We start from the raw sequence: 24470 nt of genomic DNA on the forward strand, positions 1-24470 counted from the left end.
GCTACGATATTGGCAAAAAATATCCGATTTCGATCCCTCACTCGAAACCTATTCCTATGGAAACGTCGCGGAGCTCTTTTTTACAATCCCCTCCGCTCATTCTGACAAGACGCGAGAAACCTCCAGCGGGCGATGATCCCGTTGAAACAATCCGGAATCCACCCGACAATAACTGCACTCGCTGCGTACCGTCCACCACATGACGTCCCTGTGCACGCGCGCCAAGCCGGCGTGGAGCACGGTTCCGGCGATCGCCAAATATGTACAGCTTATGTACTCACAAGTATATAGAGATATATCTGTGATATTCATATATGTATGTGCTCGTGATCAGTAAAGAACTGCTGATCTGTGTCCCGGCCAATGGTCACGCCGTACGCTGGTATCCGTCATGCACTGCGAGCATTTGCAAGGTTGAGCGCGGATTCGTAGTTCCAACAATGGGTCGAGTGCCATAAGTGACCCTAATTCACCATCTATAGTCAACGAGAATTCGTCGCAGCTCCGAAGTCCACGATCTGTGTTCAATCGGAGACTTCATCTGGAGTTGTCCCGGAATGAAGTTGTGCCAGAAGCTCCTGCCTTCGGTTCTCCAACTCTATCTCGGACAGTGCTTCACTCGTTTCTCTAAGAGGGAGACTGAACGTGAATAATCACAGAAGAATGCCTCGTGATTGGAGAGTTATTGACGGAAAAATTTCAACTACCTACTCGTGGGAGACTAACTGTACCTGTGAGTGACTTCTCCCTCTTCTGGGGTTGCTTCTCGGTAATGTCGGTATTTCTCGGATGCCTTCTGACTCTCTTCTTCGATGGGCGAGAAACGTTTCGAAGGCGACGGACTTGCTTCCAGATATCGGCTGCAAACGTTAGGTCCAGAATCTAGACATGATCTCGATAACTCTCGCACTTTACCTACTCATGGGCCAAGGACACGATATGGAAACCACCCGCTCATTGGAAAAGTGTGTCCCGCGACAAACGATTCAGGGATCGGGTTCGTGGGAGTAAAAAAACAGAACATTGGTTAAAGAGTTAGGAAACAATACGCTTTTAATTCGGGAGGTAGAGAAATTATTGAATCCAGCATCGGCTCAGGCTCGGTCTTTGTACAAGCAGATGTTAGCATCAGTCCAAGTTTTCGGATCGAGTCAAGATCCGAGTCTCATTGACCAGTCTTATGTTTTTATCGGCGGTAGTCTTTACTGTCACACCTTTTCTTGGGCGAGGGACTTCTCGATGGGAACTTCTTCTTCTTCTTCCTTCGCCGACGCTGGGACGACTCTGAGCTTCCCGCCGAAGATACGCTCGATCGGGAGGAAGAGCGGCTGCTGCGGAATGGAAGGAGATCGTTAGACTTGTCACGGTTCCTCATTTGTCCGTTCCCTGCCCCCCGATGGGAATTCGGGGAGCTCGAGACGTAGATAATAACAATCGATTTCCAAAATGAGCCTACCTTCGTTTGTGTTTGGCTTTCTTGCTCTTTTTGCGGCCATGGTGATGGCTGCAAGCTTCTAATAGGGCGGTCGTGTATTCGGTGAAGACTCGGATACGATCGGCTTCGACCGGAAGTGCGTGGAAATCAGGATGATCCTCGATCAGAGGGCGAATATCTTTGAAAAGCGTATTGTACTCCACCGGCGGGTTGAGGTTTCGGATGATTGACCGGAACGCAGCCTCGGCTCGCTTGATCTTGCGTTGTTCCTCTTTCACTCGTTCTCTCTCTCGCGCGAGAGCCTTATCTTTGTGATGAGCATACGTCAACTTCACGTTTCCCGCGTCGAGCGTCGCACTCCGCTTGTCCTCCGAGATGACAGTCACAAACTGCTCGAAAACGGTGTCTACTTCGACCGTGAAGTTTTTCTCTCGCATTATCGCCTGAAATCCATGCGAAAACGAGTTCGTAAGATAAGGGGGAATTACGCAATGAAGGGATCAGAGTTCTCTACGTAACGCATCGATGAGGATCGGGGGTGGGCGCCTATTACCTTGATAATTTTTTTCTCATCATTGAGTCGTTCTTTGAGCTCAAGAACGAAGTATTTGAAGAGATCTAGAGGGGTTGAGCCGGCTTGACCGAGCATGTTATTGAATCGTGGATCGCTCCGAATGGTCGGGTAGAGCTCACTCCAGAGCGACATCGAGGTCAATTTGCCCTTCTCGTGGAGGTCCACGAGAAATGCTTGGAATGCTTCGCGGTTCTTACGCTGAGACCGCTTAATGATTCGCTTCTCCCGCTCCTTCTCTTGTTCGTGTTCTTTCTCGAGCTGCCTTATGTGTTCTTCGAATTTGGTCAGAGCGTCCTCTTTGTCCATGTTCAAAAGCTCACCGTCCTCTGAGAAGGTACGGTTATCGAGGAGCAGCGTCTGGGTCTCCTGCCACGTGGTTTTATACGAGACCTCGGTCATCGAATCGAGAATATCGCCCAGACTCTGCATGTTTTTCTTGCGCAATTCACGGTGCTGAATCTTATCACGTTTCGCGACAATTCTCAGGATGTCGTCGAAGAGGTCTTTGCGCTCACGGTCCGAAACCGCGTTCCACGTTGGATCGTTGATGAATATCTCGCAAGCTTTCTTGTAGCGCATGTTCGTGTAGACTTCCTTCGAGTTCAGGAGGAATTGCTCGAGGTCCTCTTTGGCTTTCCGGATTTTCATTCGTTGTTCCTCCTTCTCCTCCTTGGCTCTCTGTGTTTTGTATGAATTGAAGACTTGCTTCCGTTCTGGAAGTCGCTTCAGTTGCGTGTACCGAGGATCTACGGATATCAGTTTGACGGCGGTCTCCCACGATGCATTACTGGGCACGTTGCGCTCTTTCAAGAGACTCCTGAACGCCTCCGTCATCTCCTTCTTGTCCTTATACTCGACCTGCGGATTGGAGATTCAATGTCAGCCTATTTCCCAGAACCTGAGCGATTCGAGGAAGGATCATCATGAGACAGAATGGGCTGATCGATGCTCGTTGGCACTGAATCAGGACAGCTTTGAGGAACCTACCTGCGGCGCTTCCAGGTTCGACTGGGAATCTTCGTCGGGTGGGAAAGAGTTTCTGCTCGCTTCATCGCCTTGATCCCCGGCAGAGACCACGGGAGAGTTATTCGTCGGTGTTCCCGAAGCTGAATTCGGCTGTGGAAGAGCTCGGAATTAGGAGCGACGAAGGAATCGACCCAGTTTCCGCCGTAGAAGAAAACTCGGACAGAAACCCCACGATCCCGTCCTTGTTGATCGGGCAGAGAACTTACCAGATCGAGTCGAGCGGATAGCTTGTTTTTCTCCTTCTCCTCGATCAGCGCTCGGATTTCTTTTAGCTCATCGGGTATAGTCCATTTGCTCTCCTTCGTGGTCAGGTTGTAGTAGTAGAGCCGACCGGATTCGGATTTATACTCTCTCCAAGGGCATTTGGATAGGAGCAATTCCTCCGAAGTCTTCATCTCGTCGGGTTTCTCCCACGAGGACTCCTGGGTAACTACGAGCAAGGTCCATGGTTAGTTCAATGCGTTCCGTTCCTAAATGAATATCCCGCGGCACACAGGCTCGCCGGCTATGATCACTCGACGAAAAGTCAAATCAAGCTGCTCATCGAACGAGGCCTCCGAGCTTAAGGAGCTTACCCGAGTTGTGGTAGTATATTCGCCCCTCGGGCGATTTATGCTGAGTCCAATCACTATGTACATTGTTTTGGTGGTTGTTATCGGCCCTTGAGGGTAATTGCGTTCCGTCAATTGAATTGGAAGATGGTGAAAAGGTCGGAGCTTCCGGGAGAGGTATCTGGACCGGAGGAGGCTGCAAAAATTCAATTCAGGCCGTTATTCACTGGCAACCCAGCGTGGTTCTAGGAGGAAGTTCTGGAGTCGGTCAGGTTTTTCACTTTAGCGATACGCACCATAAGCTGTCAAATCGAAAAGGTAAATCAATTATTGCCTCGCTCAACAAGAGATAATCGTGGATTCTTCTTCGGAATGACTAACCCCAAGGAGAGAACACGAGAGGGAAAGCTAAACATCGGGCTCTCCGAATGTGCTTCGTAAGGGAATTGACAGCACTGTCTTTCCGGAGCCAGACAATGGTTCGAGTCCCACCTCGTCAAACGGTGGGAGACAATTTCGCATTCCTGGGGTATGGAATCGTATCAGATCATCATGTCGTCCGGATCCGAGATCTAAGACTGACTGAGAGAGGGGCTACCGAAAAAATCCCGTCTCGCAATGGGGCATTTCGCGGGGGTTCTGAAGCCAGATACTGGTCAAGATCTACGGCGCGGGTGTGGACATACGCCTGAGCTACGAGGCGGCAATGATAAAGATATTCTGCAGTCTCGTCAAGGTACTTCAATGACACGGGAGTTCCCCAAATGAGATATTGCAGAGTCTCACTGCTAGGAAAACCCCCCACGCCCGGAAGAATCTATGTGAATGTCATCGAGTAGACCCTTGTGCACCGAAAAACTCTAAGAGCAGCGGCTGCCATCCGAAATCGACGGCGAAGAGGCGGGACGCCGGATTCTCGCGATGCGGGCATTCTCGAATTCGAATTCCTCTTCGACCACTCCACGCGGGAGCCGATAAAATGCTTGCAAACGTTAGAGAGTACGGGGTCGATTGTCTGAGGAGCCGCTACTGCGAGGGTCTCCCATCTGATAGATCATTGCGGAATCGTTCGCGAGTGAGTCTCAGGAGTCTCCAGCTCGTAACGAGCCGGATCCTATCAGAACGAGCTCGACTCAATCCCTCCCATCAGATTCCAACAACCCTTCCTCAGGTGTTGCGCTCTCGGACACTTCGGGATTCTTCCACTCCGTTGAGCTCAATCGAGAACCCAATACTTCAGCTTAACCTGACGCGATAGAGAACCTGTACAGGCCGATGCTGCAAAATTACTAGGGCACTTGAAATATCCAATCCGAACATCTCATCCAGTCGAAATCGATGGAGCGGAGCGATTCCTTCGATACTGGACCCCACGTCTTTCGACCGGTGTCGGTCGGCGGTCAAATCACACCGCATCAACAAAGACGGTAATCCGAGGAACTCTTGGAGTCGTCGGCAGAAACGAGCCCGTACCGAAAACCAGTCGTTTTCGGGCCTTCATTCGTTCCATGGCGGCGTGACCGAGCTCTCAATCGCATTCGGATGAGTTTGTTGATGGATATTTACACGGCAGCCTGGCTGGTTGGTACGGAGGCTGGCGGACAATACTCACGGGAACTTGGGAGAACGTCTGATTGAAGGCCACAAACTGTGGGACTCCGGCTGAGAAGCTTGGCATCATGTTGGCGATGAGGTTGGGGTCCATCAGTAATTCCCACTTAGCAATAGATGCATGTCGAAGCAACGCCGGAGATACACAAAGCTCCGCACACAGAGCACACCGATTTCGAAAAATCTTTGTGTCCAAGAAGCCGACGACGACGCTCCGAAACCGAAACCTCTCACGGCGGATGGATGCATTCTCATGAACTTCGAGTGCGCCTACGACAACAGAGGCGGCCGGCCACGCTCTCACTCAGTCCACGGCCACCGGACTCCACTGCAGTGTGAGTCATATTCAGTCTCTCTTCTTTTGAGAGAGTCATTTCGAATAAATTTTCCGCCGACGGTATGCTACAGAAATCTATGAACATTTTGATGACGCGAGGAGCGCAGGTCCTCTCACCTTCTGCCCCTGCTCCTCCCTTCGGAGCCGGCATCAGGGGAGCCGCAATTGTTTCGGGTACTCAGGCCGTGTATTCTGCATAGCCTGCCTCGATCGGACCGAGAAAATATCAACAGCGCTCCTCGGGACTGCTACTGCATTAGGCTTGGCTGAAAGATATACGTCAACGATACAAGAAGGAGACGGGGCTCACAGCCGTAGGTCGCGGTCTGAATTATCAAGAGTCAAGGGTTCTATCAGGCGGTCCAGTCTGATGTCCCGATTAGGCGCCGCGCCGCGAGAGCAATCGTACACTGCAAGGTGAACTATTGGACAATTTTGTCGCTCGCTCCCCGTCTCGAGCACACACCTAACCATTGTCCGAAGCGGAATGGCGTCCGCCGCAGTTCAGCTGGCAACGAGAGCTCCCCAATCTTTACTTCCACGATGCACCACGTGGAAGAAGGTTCAGCTTCGGACTCGCGAAATTCCGAAACTCCGAATTCCGAAAAAAACGATTATCACCAAATGCAATCGGTGAGGTCAGACGGAATGGCTCCGAGCGAGCGTCCGGGTTATCCGGAAAGGGGCCGCCATCTACTCGCAGACATGCGGCTCTGGAATCGCGCTGGTAAGAGACTCTCGGGCAGCCGGGCGAACACAGGACCCGGGAAGGCTGCCTGGCTTATATCCCCACCGTTAAATCCGCATCAAGCTCCCGAATCCCTCCTGCCGACACACGATGAGAAAAATTATCCCGCTCACAACACTCTGGCACGGGGAATGAGCACGCCGGTAGCCATCATCGTTCATACAATCCGAGGGATTTATTCAATTTCAGATCATCCCCGGAGACGAATTACCCTTCTGAAAATATATTCGAATCGAGCTCCTTCAAGTGCCTGTTTGATTTGTCAACGCTTCCTTCGATCTATCTAGAAGCTCAAACACTGCACTTTCGCGTGATCATCTTATGCTAGAGGTCTCTAATCCCGGCGGATGGAAATGTAGTTTCCTTGTCTCTGGTCCTGTTTTCAGTCCGGACATGAGCGAAATCCTCTACGCTGCCCCGTGTTCTGATTCTCGATTCTCTCGAATTTCAGTGCTAGGTTTCTCTTGCATCACCTTGCATATGCGTGTTCCGCGTGAGACTGACCAATTATAATTGATCAGCACCTTATTATGTATTCGGTGCTCACCTGTTCTCAATGAGTTCAATCGCGAAAGTTCATCAATAATGGAACCGGTTGTACGTCAATAGCAATATACGGAATGTTTGGCTTTACAACTATGCTTCCATTTGGTGATTTGTAGAAGTTTCAACAATGGTAACAATTATAGAAATCTAAGCGTGACTTCGCCCTCTCCTTCGACACCGAGAACCACGTCAACATACACTCACACACCAACCAAGCGTTCTCAAGGATCCGGCTGGTTGTCGTCATCTGCGTTGCGATCGGCGTTCCCCAACTGCTGCATGAAATGAGTCAGCGCCATTTGAAGGGACTCTGCCAGTAGACGCGAGAGTCGCTCCGTTTCTCTCTGCTGCCGTTGAAGCTCTCGGGCTCTGTGGAGGAATGGCTCACCATCAAAATCTTGCTCTGGATGGTGATCCTCATCCGAAGGGATTGCTCTGATGGGGAGCGTCAACATCACTCACCGATAAGCTCGAGCTGCTTCTTCAGAAAGCTCAGCTCGAGGAGCGACCAATCTCTGTATGAGGGATTCTATGTTGATGAGCCGGTTTTCCAGAGCCGGATTCTCGCGCGTCGTCACGTCTATCGATCTCCGGAGCGCAGCTAGCTCGTCCAAGATCCGCGCAGCCTCTTCCGACCGCATGCGATCAGTTTCGTGCACGTGTATCCTCAAAGCCTGGACCTGCTCTTCGAGCTCGTGGAAGCGCGCGTTGATCGGATCTGGGCTCGGAGCGGAATTTTTCTCTCAATGCCCGGAAACTGACTTGAGATGCTGGCTTTCGCTAATAAGATTGATTATGAGGGGGATTCTCACCTTGATAGCTCTGCGGATCGATGCCGTTATCCGCGCCACCAGCAGCGGCGGCCTGCGCCATCTGTGCTAGAGAACCAGGGGATCCGCTGGCGTTCGGGGCTCGACGCTGCCGAAAACGTGCTCCCCCGCAGCTCGGCGAAGCTACAGGGACTCGTTCCCGCGGAAGTCCCGATGCGTCGAGTGCCATATCCGGTAAACTCCGCTGCGGGAAAGTCAAAGTTGCAGAGCGCTTCGTGCAGATTCTTCGCAGAAAAATTCTCCCACACACACCCACCTGCTGAGCCTGACTCGCGTCTAGGGCCATGTCCGGCAGTCTTTGGTTTCCGCTCTGGATCACGAGGTCGAAGTCTGGCGGAGGTGGATCTCGACCCGCAGCTCCAGGTAAACTGACATCCGGAGGGTTCGAAGTTCCGGCTCTCTGCATGAGGCCTGCCGCCTCGAGTCCGCCGCCATTTTGTTGAGGCTCCTGCACTCTCAAGAGATCGGGGAACGCTGCCCACTCGGGAGGATTGTTCTGGTTCTGATTATTCTCCCGGTGCTCCTGCTCATTGTTGTTATCCGCTTCTTCAGCCGCCTCATTGTTGTTGCTCATGTCTCACTCCACCTTTACACTGATCGGGTCGATCAGCCGCTGAATGCCGATGGAAGAAATCGCGAAGGGAGGAGCTCCTAGCTGAAACACCAGAAAATACATATTAGGCACATTGACGTTGAGGGATCAAAACGATTCGAAAACTGGCCTGCGCGAGGATTCGGACACCTGTTTCCCTGTCGACCGCTCATGAGCGCGCGCCGGGAAACTCCCAGCGATGACGAGACACCGAATTCGATGCATACCGATGTAGAGGCATAAATATCTGACAGCTATCATCAACTGGCCGAGCATCAGAGATCGGAGCCTTCGTGAATCTTTACAGGTACGCGAGGCCTTGCTCAACCGCTACCTCGGCTCCAAGAGCGCAGTCTTCGCGCTCGGAGTCAAGGTCTATCCGATTCCTGCCTTGTCTCGCCATAGGAAGGTCGCGGACGATAGGCTAGATAGGAGAGCCCAAAACATCTCTTCTCGGGATTTTGGGGAGGACCCTGATATCGAAATTATCCCGATCGGAGGGTCAGAACAGCTGCGTGATCACCCGCCCCTGGGCTTTTAACTTAGACGCTCCGAACATGCTCCAGAATGTGAGGACAGATTGAAAGGATTCTTCATGAGGAAGAAATATGGGACGGCATCGCGGGGTTCCCGGAATCTTCGAACGAAGCCGCTCCCAGAGGGCCGTTCAGAGATGATACTTATCGCGAACTTCAGGAGCATCATGGATTGAAAAACATCAATACTTGTACGCCACAGACAATGTGGACTGCTCAGGTGGAGATATCCCTCTAATCCGACGCTACAAGGCGGTCAAATTCGTGATTTCCTATCGCCTGACACTCGGGGGAACTCACCTAAGAATAATTATCATTTTGACAATCACTGGAGCCACTTTCACGACTGTTTACTTTCGCTTAGAGTAAAAGTCGGAGGCGATCCCAAATCGACGGAACGTCAGTTTCTCCAATCCCTTTCCGGCGTGGAGGCTCTGGTTCTGATGTCGTACACCCAGATTGCCTCTCACGAGGAATCTCGGCGGAATGTCTTCTCGCTCTCTTTCGCAGAGATCGTTCATGCTGCTCGTGTCGTTGCGGAGTGGGCAATTATCGCACCGTTCTGCCCTGACTGTCGAAAAGAATGTACGCTCCTCGGGATCTGATATAGCCCGCGATGAATGGCTCGCGCTCAAGGACACATTGCTTACCACGACTAGGTTCTCAGAGGTTGCTCTGACCGACCAGCTTTATCAAGATTGCTCGCAGTAGCATATCAGAGTACTCGAGGGAAAACTTCGCGGATAGTGCATGGGTTTTCTTTCCCGACTATCGCTCTGAGGGGGATCTGGCAATGACAAACCGATCTTAATCCTCTCGTCATGCATCGAGAATATCGCTTTATGGTCAGCGAGCCGCTGAAGCTCGGAGCGTAGAACTCATACCACGAAAATTCATTCGCGGTTAGGACCAGTCGAAATATGAATGCATGAGATGCATGCTCCCATGAGGACTCAATTATCTCTCTGTGATTCCTGTGACAAACTGCGCCTTGGAGCTTAATGGTATCTCGAAACCGCAGGGATCGTGGATTATGACTACGACTTTTCCCAGAACTAGCCGTTTCTGGAATTGACGCAAAATCGTATTCCAATGTCGGACATATGCATCGCGACCACCCTGAAGACATCCCTTCACCATGCAGTCGAAGCATTCCATCTCCAACGGACATCGGGGAGGGGGGGAGAATAGGGAAGCAAAAATCGCAATATGTTTACCATCAACCAGGAATGGGCAAAAAGACAGCAGTTACGCGAGAAAAGGCGTTTTTTCAGTTTATGCGAGCGTTGAGCTTGAAACTTCATCTCATCGCACCCTTCGTGGAGTGCGTTCATCGTCACCGATTGGTGGATCTCCACAATTGAGATACATTTGCTGAGACGTGCATACATTGGTTTCGCAATGCGTCGCGTGAAGAATTACCGTCGGAAATGTAAGCGACCGCGAAACAGAGAGCCGAGATTCCGACCGGAGGAGTTCTCGCTCGAATGCAGCAACACTGTGCCTGTTGCCCAGGGCTTGCCCTGTGCGAACGTAAACGAATGCATCCATCCGTGCAAGCGAATCAGTAGGGGCAACACGCAATGGGGCCTTCATGAAGCCTCCTGACAATGGATTTCGGGGCGGTAGGGCATCGAAATTCATAAGGCGCAGCTCGATTTTCCGGCCGAATCTCGAGCATGTCGGTCTGCGAGGAGCATTGGACCGGGGCCTGAGCAGCAGGACGGCGCGATACATTTTGATTCGGCACCGAGACGAGCGCGATGAGCACGCTCTACATCCGGGAGCAATGGGGAGCTCAGCCAACATTCCTTCTCGGAGCTCCCGAAGATTCCGCCCGTCCAATATACCGAGGCTTCCAAGAGCACAAGAATCCAATCGCGCCTGCGAGACTCAACAACTCTTGTTTTCCTCTGACGGCCGAATTCGAAAGCCTCGACTCAACGAGTTCTGGCTGGAACCGTGAATTGGACAATACCGAGAAGAATCTTATCATGATCTCGGTGAATAAAAGCCGAAGCTTGAGCCGATAGCGAATTCCTCACCGAAGTTCCGAGCTTTCGAAACTTGGCGGTAAAGGTCTCCCTCACGGACCCTTACCATGGGCCCTTTCCGTGCGGAGCGGTAGCGCCGTCTAGTGATGTCCCCGAGCAACCTGGCCTCCGTCTCTGCAGCAGCACTTCTCCTCCGAAGGGTCCCGCACAGTTGTCTAGATCTGCTCCAACACCTGCATCGTTCAATATCCGTCAGTCGATCTCTGTGTGTTTGGGAGAGATCCTCAGAGTTTGTTCTTTGTTGCATACGTCTGAAATAGCGGACATTGAGCGTCCCCGGATCGAGTGAGAGTTCTACAGAGGGACGGACACTGTTGGCAGGAGCTGGAGAAGACACCGGGAGTATTCTGTATGTGTGGCCAGTGCTTCGAATAGAGTCCTCATCGGCTTGTTGTGCGTGCAGCTTCAGGGATCTGTGCTCGTTACATTCAAGTGCAAGACTGACTCGGCAGATTTGGAATCGTACTCGATGGGACTACACTGATTGATGTCTGCACCAGGTAAGTCCCAGCAGGGGTGATGAACAACCGCGCGCTCCTCCGACAGCTTTCCCTCTCCAGAAGCTGCGCGTGTTCATTTCGATCGCAGTGTTGACTTTTGCTGTTCCTCTCGGCTCAAGTCGAACTAGCAATCTATTAAAAACGTCCGGATGAGCGCGCGGATGCCTTCGAATCGCCGGCCATTTCCACGATGGCCCTCAATTCGACGATCGAGCCATCCGGTAAAAATCGAGCGGCTACGATACTCACGATGTAGGTCGTTCGAGTTTGGCAGCTCGTTCTCCGCGTCGACCAGAGCGAAACAAGTGGTTCCGAAGCGCCTAATGGCCGTAGAGCAACAACTTCATGAATCGGGCGCGATTCAATATGCAACGATATCAGATCATCAGCGCCCACGTCGTACGTACGTGGGAGAAAAAGTGCTCGGGGGTACGTCACCGTACGACGGTATCCGAGACAGATCCGTCGGCACATACAGAAGCTCCTTGATGACGTCGAGGTATTGAAAGCCGCGAAAGCCGTCGCTGTCGGCGACTCAATATGATGCCGTTCATTGTGTTCGAGTCTGCGTTCGAGACCGTCATCGGCTCCTTCGAGCCGCCACAGGCGCATCGTCTGATCGCCATCCAATATTAGACATGTCAGAGGAATCTCGGAATAAAAAGAAAACGCTACGTCAACTCCGTCTCTCGGAGCATCACGGTGCGCTCTGGCTGTTAGCGTGTCAACTCGCTGAAGGAGAACCCATGGTTATGCAAGCAAGCCCGGACCCGAGTCCGGACGCTTCAATCAAATGTTCCTTCTTCCCCACCGCATATGTGACTTCAACTCGGAGGGGCTTCTGACTGCACGAGCAATACCGATCATGAAACAGGATCTGTGGGTTTCATCGATGCTGGACTTCCGCCTAATTGATTGCGGAGGTAATCACTATTGAATAATTAATCGAAGCTGAGATCGATCATTATGCGGACCGCCGATCTACGCCCATGCACGAATTCACTTTCGTTTTTCGTTCCGGAACGAAACGGAGTTCGTCGACGATTCTGATCCGTTGCTGCTCCCACACCGGGAAACAAGAACGCTCCTGGATCGACGCACGCAGTCATTGTTTATCCATCTCCTATCGGTCAATGTGAACTGACGAGCCACGATTTAGCTCAGCAATCGTTCGAACTCGTGGCTTTCCGGTGCCGGCTTTTTTTGTCAAGACAACTCGAAGATCAATCGATCGATCGAGCCGGACGGAACGAAGGAGCAGGAGCACGCTCCGGAATCACCACAGGAATTCTCTGCTCGTCACGAAGAATGCGGTGACGATTGAATACTGCCATCATGCCGCTAATCACGAAATGTCCTGTCAGAGATCGCAGCCGACATGGAGGGCGAGTCCGTCAAAAAGCGAAAGCGAGTTTGCGCGGGGGCTTGGTATCACGCCGACTTAAGTCTGTGTACATCAACGAGCTACGGTATTCACGTAGCTTCGCTTGCTCACCTAACTTCCGTGCTGGCACGAAGCGCGCAGCCCCGTTGTCGGTCATGAATTAAACACAGAATGCACATTGCAGTCCAACGGCGAGTAGTATTTCCAGCGAGTCGCTGCTTATTACCGTCAGCGGCGGAACAGCAACTTCGCCCCGGGTGGCTGACAGAGAACAGGCGAACTTGAGCTCCATAAGAGTCGCGGCTGCCAGACATCCGTGGAAAAGCCTAGGCTCATGTTGAGCACCGCGGCAACGCAGAGCGGGTAATATCAACGAGGGAGCTACGCGGCGCTCATTTTCCAGACCGGCCGAGCGACATGAGCACCAACTGCGACTTCGGCCGTAGCGTGACTTTGAGGCACATAAAGCTTGCAAAAACGACGACGGCAACTACAACAAAGGACGAAGTCGATGAGGCATATTAGCTGAGGGAAAACGCCATATGTCAAGTGAGACGGCTCCATTACATGGTCAGAGGAGGCGACCCCATGTCGTCATGCTGTGGGCTCTGGAACTCGACCCTGACGGGGAACCAAGGAACTCGACCCTTCGTTTTCCGCAGGTCCCAGCGAGGTGGCAATAATGAGGCAGCGAGGTACCCTATCGTCAATGATCGTGCATACCTATAAATTGATGGCTTCCCTTCCCATGCTCCATAGCTAGTCAACAAAAGTAGGGGATTCCGCAGACCGTACAAAGTCTCCCGGTGTGCCCCGATATCAGTACGTACAATATCTCAGTCAGATACCATGAGATCGATGTGACGATATTCCGACAATCCGAGGGTGCGAACAAACATCCAGGGCGAAATCGGCTGAAGCGGGTCCGAATCCACGATCACAATTGTTTGGCTACTCTCTTGGCCGGATGGAGCTTTTTCGCTGTACAAACGACGATGGCAATCATCGGTGCCCAACGCTGGCAACGACCAGACGTCGGATTTGTGCGAGCGCTTTAGAATCGATCCGACTCCGGGACTCGCCCCGCAAAGCACACCATGTGCAGCTTGAGCCACGTCGCGAGGGGGCTCGCACTAGACTTTCCGGAGAGATTTCCGGAAAATCGCCGAGACCGAAAGCTCGACCCGCGCTCAGGAGCTCGGTGTTCACAAGGGATGAATCGACAGACCAATCGCCCGATTGGCTGGATCTCGATCGGGGAACCCAACGACTCGTTGATTCGAATTCTGTTTTTTTTTCGCATTGCTCTGCTAGAGGCTCTACCTTGAGGTAAGAAAGCGCAGCGACCAAGCGGGATGCCGCCGATCCGCTTGGCTGACGGCCACTGAACTTGAACTCAACGCGAGAAAAGAAAAATAAAACAACAAAAACGAGCCGCGCCGACCAGGGATGCTTGGTGGGGGATCTTCTTTCTGAAAACTCTCAATCGAATCACGGGGAAATTCTTCCTCGTCTCTTCGGCTTCCGAGAATCCTCATAACAGGCATTGAGTCCGAAATCGGTCTGAAAATTCTTCCCGATGTCGAGCATAGTCATTTTCGCGTCTATATGCCCCGGAACGCCACACAGAGGCTACCGAGCCAGAAAGTTCCTCGCTGGACTCTCGGAGACCGCTCAGGGCATACTTTGAGGTTAGCTTGATAATGTCGCAACGATGCGTTGAACATGTAAGCAAAGATGCGTTACGCAAAAGGAGTGCAGCAACCACTTCATTGTGGTCTCAACGGCTTTTGACATCCAGAGCTTTGTGCATCGTGAAAGGCCCGGGAGCTGGAAACCACCGTGGCGACTCCGTTAGAGCACTTGACAATGAAGACGCCAATTAATAATTCCTCTGTGCGAATTCGCTTGAGCGGCTTTTCTTATGGGCGACTCAAGGCTGGAGCCCCCGGCGCACCCACCGACGCCGCTTTCTGCCTCGGCTCCACCTACCAACATAGGGAATGTATTCAAGGAGCCATGGGGCAATCCCTATACTTGTCTACCGTGTACAATGGTGTCGATGGACTGGAGCTACCGTCATCGCCACGAGCGCCCGCAGCGATAGAATTCGTTTCTTGACTAAGCGGGAGTTTTGACCCGGCAAGCCAACGCTTCAAGGGGGGCTGCGGCTGTCGTGGTGTCGGCCCCCTAAACATACATCGAGGTACACCACGCAATAAAGACCGTTTGTATCGGTCGGTACCCACATCTTCGAGTTTTTGAGGTCAGGAAAGCTGTCAGGCAGTACGTATGTAGTACACATCGATCGCGGATCCGACATGGGTTTCTGCAACCGCTGATCGATGCTCCAATGATGTGAGAATCATCCTTGGAAGACTCGTGATTCACAACATTGTTTTTTATGTACCGATTCTGAAATATGGAGTGTTGTTATCGATCGCGGTTGCGGAGAGCTCACTTAGCTCCGAGCCGTCGATCGGTCTATTATGAGTGAGAGTTTCGAATCGTCGATACTCGGAGCCGCGCCGTCCGAATGTGTCAAGAAGCGGCGCCTGGAGAAATTTTGATAAAAATCGAAGTGCTATCGATTTTCTGAAATCACCGGGGAAGCCGTTCTCCATCGGCAGCGCGAGTTCCTCAGCGGAGACAGCTGTTTTCCCGAACGTCGTATTTGTCTCCCTTTCTTATCTCTGAGGCTTTCTCGAGCTGACCTGATTTCTGACCTCGGTCTCAGCTGGGTTCAAGTCTCCTTTGATCTCACCACGATCGAATGATGACAGTCGCCCTCACAATCAGGAACTCTCGCGCTCACGGGGGAAAGAGAGAGGCAGTCGTTCCAACGAGCTCTGATCGAACGAGAAAAAGGTGGAAGAGACGGACAATCGCCCCAGCTCCAGATGGAAAGGAAGGCTGGAGATGAGGCTCAGCACTAGCGGTCCGGCTGTCGTTATCGCAACGAAGAGGTTTCTCTCCGTCTCGTGCGGACGCGCGACGTGGGTCTTGCGCTCGTTCCGCGCTCCTTTGCCTGCCGTCGAGACCATGATGTTGATAATGATGATGATGCTGTCGCCTCGTACGGCGACACGAGTACCGCGGAGGCTTGCACCGTCGATTCGAAGCAAAACAATGAGCCGCGAAACCGCGCGGTTCGGTATGGACGAGGCAGACTTGGGACTCATTCGATGGATTCGGTTTTCGCTATTCATTTTGTGGTCGGCGGTGGCAGTACTAGCTTTCCTCCCGCCGAGAAGATGGGGAACTGCGACCGACAAAGGAGTGTTGTGTCAACCGATGTCCACACTAATGACACTGGTGTCGTCCCGTAGTCGGTCGACAGCATCGAGCAGCCCCAGAAGCTAATGTTGGACGTACATGGTTCCTGTCCAATACGAGCCAGCGTCGTCGATGACGATCGTCCGGGGCCCGTGGGATCGCTTTGCGGACGCATGGTCGCACCGATGCCGTGCCCAATCGACAATAGTGAGAAGGGCATCATACAACATGAGAGAAATCGTCCGTCGTGGAGGAACTTTTTTTTTTCTGACCCCCCTCCTCGGATCCACGGCATGTCGTTCATATCTCCCCGCCAATCCCGCCGCGTCCACATCTAATTTGTATCTTCGTTTTCTCTTCCCCTACCCGCTGTCTGTTGGTAATCGGATTTCCCGGCTCGGTCGGACGTCTGGTCAGCAGCGTGGACACTCACACGCTCGGTCCGGACCGGGGAGCTCGTTGACAAATGTGTCCCGGTTTGCCTGTCTGGCGATGATCCTCGTTCGCCTCCACGCATCATTCTCGCCAACGTAGACGATAGACACGCTCTCCGTAGTCTCCCTTCGAGGTGACATGCGCGAGGAGTGCCATCGTTCAATTATTCACCTGTCTGATTTCCTAATGCAAAGCATCGCCAGCTCGTATGATATTTTTCTCGGAATTCATTGATGATTGACGACCGCACCATCCCGCACGAGTTCCCCTACGAGACATGCGAACAGCGGAATAGCGCGGATGGTTACTGGTCCAGACAAAGTAACGAACGAACGAACGAACCAAGCTCCGTCGGCAAGGGGTAGGGACTCGCTCCGGACAGAGGGGTCCAAGCTCAACTCAGCGAGAGTAATTCAGCAGCTACTCACGGATCTCCGCGAAAGGAAGTACTGATCACAAGTGAATTCATGGATAACCCGTGATAGGGGACTGCTTATTCACAAAAGAGTATCTCCCTTGTTTCCAGCTTGGACAGTGTTTTCCACCTTGTCAATTGAATCAGTACATGCCGACAGGAAGGGAAAGCAAACCGGCTGGCTGGCTGGCGAGCGGGCGACAGACGCGCGGAAGAAGCAAACGAAGTCTTTATGATGCAAATCGTTCATCAGCGGCTCTCTCTCACGGACGAGACCGAGATTTGCAGAGTGTCTGTCCTCATTCGGAAACCGAATGTGAAGAAAGAGCCCCATAACCGAAACGACTCCAAAACAGATGGTGCTGCCGCTGCTCTGCCTTCCGAATGGTCCGCAACGAGTGGCTACTTTGATCTTCGTCTCGCCGGTCGACTTAACGACCTTTTTTCTGTTTACGGAATTCACTTCCTACGTGTCTCTCGCGACTCTCTGTGGCTTCGTCGCTTTTATTCATGGACGGGAATTACTGCCTCGAAGAACACTTGAATTTGTTGCTCTTCCACAACTTCCGTCTTACCGAGACAAATCTCTAGACTTCCGGTCGAAGAACTCTATGCATCTACCTGGCGAGCCCAACGCGAGCCTATGTGTTCCCGAGCAAGGCATAAGGGAGCCTTTCTGTGCAAGTTGACGTGAACACAGTTCTCCTGAGGTCTCCTTCGCTCGGTGCTCCATCGGACGAGACTCGTATCTCTCAGGATTCTCGAGGTAGGCCACAATCTTCGGTGGGCTTGCATCGTCCAGGAACCCTCTGTGTCTTGATGTGTCTTGAAGTCTTGACGCAAGGTACGCAATCCATATTTGAAGTCGAATGAGGGTCGAGTTGGTACGATCCTGAAAATCGTTGACGCCGATTGACTCGGTACCGAGAGTTCTTCCTCACAAAATTTGGAAGCCTTAGCGCCCTCCCCCCCCCCGCCCATGCTCCTGACTCTTCATTTACCTCTCCAGACTTCCTGCGACTCCTAGTAGATGTTCCAGTTGCCTCCGGAGATACTATGGGCCCTTCGATGCAAGTCCGACTCGGGGTTCCTTCGACAGTCTCGTACCGGATTAGGTACTCTTGGCGAGATCGCTAACCCTCGCTTCCTCGGATGTATTTCTCGGGACAGTGCAGTCTCCGCCTCGTCCACCGTTTCCCGTCTCCTTCTTAACGAAGCTCCGAGGAGGAGTGTTTGCTCGGTGTCTTCTTTGGACACGCCAGCCCCGTGCCGTGGATTTCGATTCTATACCATCTCATCGATACACGGCCTCAGCGATGGCTACAAGGGAGGCCGTTTCGGCGAATGGGACGCACGTTTTCCCCGGATGTCTCTTCGGTCGACGTATTACGACAACTTCGATTGCACCTCGAGGGCAGCTGGATACTTCGTCACGGTGAGAGAAGTTAGCAACTTTCTCAGCATCTAGAACTTTTTCCTCGTGCTCCTTTGGAGAATTGCTGATTGTGAGTAGTTTGCCAGGCGTTCGCTCGGTTCCGACCATTCACTAAGCGCTGTGCCGCACATCCACGGAAGGATCCGGCAATGTGAAACGGTAACGAGGACACAAAAAACGATCGAAGCAAACGCTGGGACAAACGGACGGATGAAAAGCATTGGTCTGAATGGCTTCTGGCAAACACTAGTCTATGTAGAAGAGCCTAGGAGCGTTTACGGATTCACTCGCCGCCAACGATTGATCAGGAAAAACCCATTGACGAAAAACGTTCGCTTTCAAACGGATCCAACTTCCTACCGGTCTCCGTTATACTTCTGATGATGCTCCGCAAAGTCTCCCAAGCGGCATTTCTCTCCTCGGCTCTGATCGAACATTTCCACGGGGATCTGATTGCGAAAGCTCGGATGGCGGCACCTCTGACTGAAAATAGTTTCGAGCTACCTACATGACATTGTGCAATACATGACATATTATGTTGGGCATCTCTCATCCCTATACCGATCCCTACGTTCGACTCATAACCGCATTCACTTAGTTTTGCCTCTGCTCCCGTGATCACAACCTCGATTCCTCGACTCCGAGGTATTTGCGGTCTGAGTGCCGGGTCCCGGGGGAACTTAACACCTTCGAACGCTTTCCGGAGCAGTCGCACCCGCAGTCGACGAGGGAGGTCACTAGAATGGCGGCAGTTGGTCCAGATGCTCGTCTTAGAGCCCATAGTGATGGCGGGGGCATCCGATCGGAAAATTGCCTTGAGCTCACTGACAATGGACTTTAGCCGATCACCTGGAGAAGCTCCGATTTGAGACCAGGTGTCGATAAGTACGTAGGGATCCGGGGGGAAGAAGCAGATATTAATTAAGGGTGAACCTTCCGGAATCTCGAGGTCGAGAACGGCGAAACTCAGATGGGGCATTCTCTCTGTCGGATTCGACCTTGCGACGCTCATCTTCGACGCGAGAGCGATGCCTCACGATCAGTTGACCGTTGTCGGTTCGTGTCCCATTCCGAGATCGCTCATAAACTTGATTGATTCTGAAATTCTCGGAAGCGCACGGTTATGTCTCCAACTATTTAGGCAGAAGAGGATCTAGGGATGCGACAACTAGAATGGCTCGGGTGGATTCGGAGAAACAGAGGAACGTTCCCTGCGTAAAAGCGCGGTGTACGTATTGTGAACTGCTCCCCCTAAGCCACCGAGGTTCCGAGGCGACACGCACTAGTGAATTTTTCGGATACGGATTTTTTTCTGGCAGGGGATAGAGATTCCCGGAGATTCGTTTGAGAATCATTCCATTATAGCACGCCATGCTCCTTCTTCGGCTACCTGCCGCGCTTCTTATCGCCGCAATTCTTTAGCAATCGTACTGAGGTACATCAGTTTAGAGGGAGAGAACTTGAAGAGATCCTCCACCAGGAAACGTGATGTGGAGAGAAATAAGAATTCTGCTTTGGAGGAACGATCGGAACCCATGAATCCAATCGCTAGCCTTCGACTTTATCACGAGTTGGAGGATCTGCGGGTCTTTGTCACGAATCTCGGCCTCAGCATGCGTCGCCCAGACGAGTTCTGATCGATCTCGGCCCAAAGACCCCATAGTACAGGCTCTTATTACTTCAATCGTCAGTACTCGATATTCGATCGACGAAAGCGAGGCAACACGGAGGGCCGGAACGAGCGACAAAGCCGTCGACGTCGCGTCGCTCAGCAATTTCTTCCGCATTCATCCGAGAACCTCGCTATGCATACGGCGATCGAATTCAGAAGTCTCCCTGTGCAGTTCCAGCTCACAGACACCATGTCGCAAATCAGCGGATCCCTCCCGAGTGGGTTCGAGTTTTGCTCATTTTCGCAGACTCATCAATCGGCATGCGAGACGAAGAAGGAATTCTCCATTCAGCTTCGTCGCGTCGTGTCTCGCTCGTGCATCGTCCCTAAGGAGGGGGTATCCGCGCTTCCCGATCTATTCTCAAAAGATGATTTTCAGAGGATCATCATGCTGAAAGCGAGAAGGAAGCGTTCACGTCGTACGATTCCTCTTGACTGGTGTTGCGAATTGTGCTGGAGAAAATTCTACAGAAGAAAATCTATACCGCGTAGTCCACAAGGAGTTGTTCCCGTGACGTTTCTATCGGTGGAACATTGCCCAGAGACCACAAGTCCGTTTTCGTCTCACAGCGGGCTGGCCACCTGCCCACCGATCCCGATGCAGCGATCGAAAATCGTGTCAACGCTTGAAATTATCGAGAGCGAGCGTCGCAGAACTTTCTAGAGCAGAAGCGAGCTGACTATTTCCTCGCTATACCTGTTTGTGATCAGCTGTGAATATCGCAGCTTCTTGCCTAACTAGGAATACGCATTGGTATTGCGGTCCGCTGCATGACGCGACGCAGACAAATACCGAACTAAGTAATGACTTCTCGAAGTGAGACAAATGTCCTCTCACGTCCGCGCGATCACGGCCCGAGTGTAGGGTGCGGCGTCGCGGCGAGAATTGTCTTACGTTGGTGAAGTTCGTTCCAGCCGGCGAGACTTAGCGATGGCCGAAATCCTCTGGCCCAAAAGCATGCTCCCATCGAACTGTATCAGAATTGATTCTGCAACGCGCCGGTCGTTCTCCACAGAATGGTCAGACAAACGCACCGAGTCGCGGCGACTTTGAGAAAACGGATAACGAGTTCATGCGATCGAGTCGGGTTCTCTCCGCGACTCGAACTGACCGTAAGAATAAACGAGCAACCCGATTCTATTTCACCCACTGACCCTCCGAACTACCTGGTGCAGCTCGCGCCGACTCGTCTGTGGCGAAAAGCGTCTCCCTCATACTGTGAGTTCACGAATGACTTCTCGCCAGGACGTGCTCGCTAGTGTTCTAGCTCACGCCTTGAGCCCGGTCAGTCAGCCCGAAGGCCACTTCATACAGACCACCTCAGTCAGTCACTCAGATGCCCGAACAGTCAGTCGTTCAATCAGACGGGTACCGTGGCTAGACATTAGAAGATTTAGAAACGAGAACTTCCAGTCCACCGCAGAGGTGGAACAGCGCCGCGGCTCGGCCCGAATATCGCGACTGCGTCCTAATGAGGTCGGTCATTACATTCAGATTGGTGCGGGACCAGGACACGAGACCTGTGGCAGCGCAGCAATAGCCACTGACATAATCGATCGAGAGACGATTCGGGGGCGCAAAAACTAAAGAGGTGCTTGAGGAGATGAACCGGATGAGCGTAAAACTCTCAGAGGCGAGACCTGAATTTTGAGAATCAACGACAGGAGACGAAGTTTTTTCTGACGTGTCATCAACTCGGTAGTTGAGGCACTAGTGCCGACAACCTTCCACGGCTTCTTGTTAGCTGGGCTTGCCCCTAATCATATCCTGTACTTTCAAGAGGGTACACGACATCGAAGATGAGGTCAGACAATCAGACCCATCAGCGGTAGAGACGACAGTGTGTATCTGTGAAGGCGTCTGTGGCTCCGGCGAACGGCAGATAAAAGAGGACAAAGAATACGATGGGTCGCATCGTGGAGGCGGTCGGCATCTCTCTTGATGCCTCTCGTTAAGAGTGTCCTGATTGTGGCGGCGAGTGAGCGCTCTCTCAAGGTCTTCGCCCTTTCGTTCGCCCAGCTTATTGTAATTTTTTCTTAGGTGCTCGTTACCTATATTGTATTCTGTCCAGTCTGAGACCGGTACTGCCGTCTCAATTATTGCAGATGACTCCGAATCGACCTCCGAAAATCCTCTCCTGCGAGCGCTTGCTGCCAAGGAACGTGAAGGTGGAAGCGCGCGCGCGAAGATGAGCCCATAGTCGTTGTTGTTATGGTTTTGCCCTCTCTAGTTCATCGGCGCTGACTCATTCGGTGAGGTGGCGATCGTCGCACCAAATCATGCGGAATCGGGGGAGAATGTTGGCTAGCTGCGGAGAATCCAACCAACGGAGTAAGAGCCTCGGAGAATTCGTTTCGCTCCCTCTAGACGTCTGAGCGAGCTTCGGTAATCCACCACCTTCGGTTCGTCCGACGACGCAACAAGCGAAATTCGACCGTCTCTGCAAGCTGACCGTTGAGTGGATAGTGACACTTGGAAACTCAGCGATTGAGTCTTGTCGCAAGTCCGCAACGAAGTCTCTTCAGTTGCAGAGCGAACCACCGCGGTCGTTGTCGGCACCTCGCGATCAGGGGTCAATTCTTCGAGCGATTCTGCACAATCGCTTCTCGTTGTCGACGTCGAGCTCCGCGGGAACGGTGGGAGTGACGGACGACTAGCGGTAATTTATTATTGTGATTCATCAATCCAATTCCCAGGCCGGACGAGAAACGCTCTCGGAGGCGGTGCGGTTCGAGCACCATCGCGACGCACGAGCGAGCCAAATTGTGGATGCGGTCGGGCATGGATGCATACAAACTCGATCTGATCGGTTAGTTTGGGTAATTGGGAACATTATTCGATTAGACGAAACCCCAAAGCGAGGGCTGTCCCTTGATGATCTTCCGCTCTGCACCGTATGTGACAGGTGACGACAGCGAAGTGATGACGTTATCGGGCGCTTTGTGCTTTGGTTCTCCGGGGTCCTGCGGATGATGTGCTTCCTGATAAACTCTCCCGGAAAATGTCCTCCTCGTCGATTCATTCTCGGATCCATCGACTCCACCGACCGAATTGGGAATTTTCTCAGTTCGAGTTCATGAGTTTGTACGGCAGTGATAAGCCCGTCGATGCTTGCCGAGAGGACGAGTTCGTCCAGGAAAAAAAGAATATGGATCACGCGACGGATCCCGAGCGAGTCGAGCCCGCTCGATCTGAGGCTGAGCCGGCGGGACAGGCCACGTTTTCCGTCAAACACCGTCGCGATTCGTGATCTCAGCTTATTTGAAACTCGTCAGAGAATGGATCGCAGAGAGCGGGCTGCTGAACAGGATAAGAAAAGAGAACGGAATCAAAAGAAAAACTTCGGAATCGAAGCAGTTGGATCTTGAGTTTTCTCCGCCGTGCGGCATCGCTGAATTTGCGGCTGTTCCCATGAGTAGTGAGCGAACGCTTCATTTCCACGAGATACTCGCGAATAGCGTATTTGTACTTCACGCCGACGGCTCGCATTGGGAACGTGACTAATGCGATCGAAAGCGATGGGAAGACAGAAAATTATGAACCAGAACCTCTGCAATACGTCTTGCGGACTTCGTTTCCCCACCCGAGCGCTTCTATTTGAGGACATGAGAAAGTTTCGGCTTGATTGAAAACGGCAGGAATAGCCGGGCGTTCGGAAGACTCGACTCCGGACCGGAAGGGAAATGGGAAAAGATAGCTGAAAAGGCCACGGAGAAGACAGCTGTCTCGGTCGTCTTCTCCAGGGGCGACTACTTAGGATAATGCGACATATTTTAGCTCCCCGAGAGAGCTTCTGCGAGCGAAAATGGAGAATTATTGCGGAGACGACGTCCGCGGCAGCGGAGACCGTACATGCATAGTGCAAGCATCGAGAGAGAATAGAAAGAAGAGAAATCTACTGTGCCGAGCGAGCAGAGCAGCGGTCCTGTCTGGCACTAAAATGCTTCCGCCGCGCCGCTCATCGACGACCAGAGATATTCTTTTATGCGTCATCCCATGAATGATCAGCGGTCTTGTGGCAGCCACAGGGACGATTCACGAAAAAAAATTCCGGGAGAACCCTCATACGGCCCTTTTCGCCATAGGGTCCCTTCCATTCAGAACCGAACGGAGAAGGAGGATAACGGCAGCATTAATTCGAATTGTTAATTTGCTCTCTTGGTGGGCTTCGACCAGGCCGGGGGCTGGGCCGAGTGCTTTCATTCCGGGCGGGACGTACAGGTTGGGGTGTTTTGTATTGGGCACCGCCAGACGACGGCCACGTTCATCGCGATTCCGACCGACTGCTCGTTGTTCCCGCGTACGGCATAATTACTCATACCGTTCGTCCGTGCGTTCTTTCGTACGTACATACATGAATGCGTCCAGACGAAGATGACGACTATTGAGTCTATGCAGGTTGGGTGGCGGGCTTCCCGGCCAGCCGCAGACCCACTAGCTGGTGCTTCGTCCACACTCGTCCCTCGAGTGTTCGCCGTCATCTTCCGCGAAATTGTTTCACCGCTGAGTACC

The 24470-nt window shown here is 52.4% G+C and overlaps 2 protein-coding genes across 2 annotated transcripts; both read right to left on the reverse strand.

Moving 5' to 3' along the window:
• Nucleotides 1-524: 524 nt before the first annotated feature.
• LOC100902336 (pre-mRNA processing factor 40) lies at nucleotides 525-5291 on the reverse strand. The gene is made up of 9 exons (XM_029113157.1): nucleotides 5199-5291; nucleotides 3611-3782; nucleotides 3242-3465; nucleotides 2997-3125; nucleotides 1989-2867; nucleotides 1457-1878; nucleotides 1215-1328; nucleotides 732-860; nucleotides 525-627 (listed from the first exon to the last, which is right to left on the reverse strand). The coding sequence occupies exons 1-9, from the start codon at nucleotides 5289-5291 to the stop codon at nucleotides 525-527; spliced, it is 2265 nt and encodes a 754-aa protein (XP_028968990.1).
• A 1313-nt stretch (nucleotides 5292-6604) lies between these two features.
• Nucleotides 6605-8232, reverse strand: LOC100902481 (uncharacterized). Its single transcript, XM_003739000.2, has 4 exons — nucleotides 7915-8232; nucleotides 7641-7842; nucleotides 7291-7546; nucleotides 6605-7197 (listed from the first exon to the last, which is right to left on the reverse strand). The coding sequence occupies exons 1-4, from the start codon at nucleotides 8230-8232 to the stop codon at nucleotides 7050-7052; spliced, it is 924 nt and encodes a 307-aa protein (XP_003739048.1). The 3' UTR covers nucleotides 6605-7049.
• Between the last annotated feature and the right edge of the window lie 16238 nt (nucleotides 8233-24470).

This window comes from Galendromus occidentalis, unplaced genomic scaffold, assembly GCF_000255335.2.
Source record: "Galendromus occidentalis unplaced genomic scaffold, Mocc_1.1 scf7180000076381, whole genome shotgun sequence".
Lineage (NCBI taxonomy): Eukaryota > Metazoa > Arthropoda > Arachnida > Mesostigmata > Phytoseiidae > Galendromus > Galendromus occidentalis.

What these genes read in the sequence shown, in the direction of transcription:
- LOC100902336 (XM_029113157.1), bottom strand. Translation starts at nt 5,291, where the DNA reads ATGGACCCCAACCTCATCGCCAACATGATGCCAAGCTTCTCAGCCGGA. An exon ending in AGACGTTCTCCCAAGTTCCC is followed by an intron (nt 3,783 to 5,198) that starts GTGAGTATTGTC and finishes GAATTTTTGCAG; the next exon opens with CCTCCTCCGGTCCAGATACC. An exon ending in TATCCGCTCGACTCGATCTG is followed by an intron (nt 3,126 to 3,241) that starts GTAAGTTCTCTG and finishes GCTCTTCCACAG; the next exon opens with CCGAATTCAGCTTCGGGAAC.
- LOC100902481 (XM_003739000.2), bottom strand. Translation starts at nt 8,232, where the DNA reads ATGAGCAACAACAATGAGGCGGCTGAAGAAGCGGATAACAACAATGAG. An exon ending in ACGCGAGTCAGGCTCAGCAG is followed by an intron (nt 7,843 to 7,914) that starts GTGGGTGTGTGT and finishes ACTTTCCCGCAG; the next exon opens with CGGAGTTTACCGGATATGGC. An exon ending in CGATCCGCAGAGCTATCAAG is followed by an intron (nt 7,547 to 7,640) that starts GTGAGAATCCCC and finishes CTCCGAGCCCAG; the next exon opens with ATCCGATCAACGCGCGCTTC.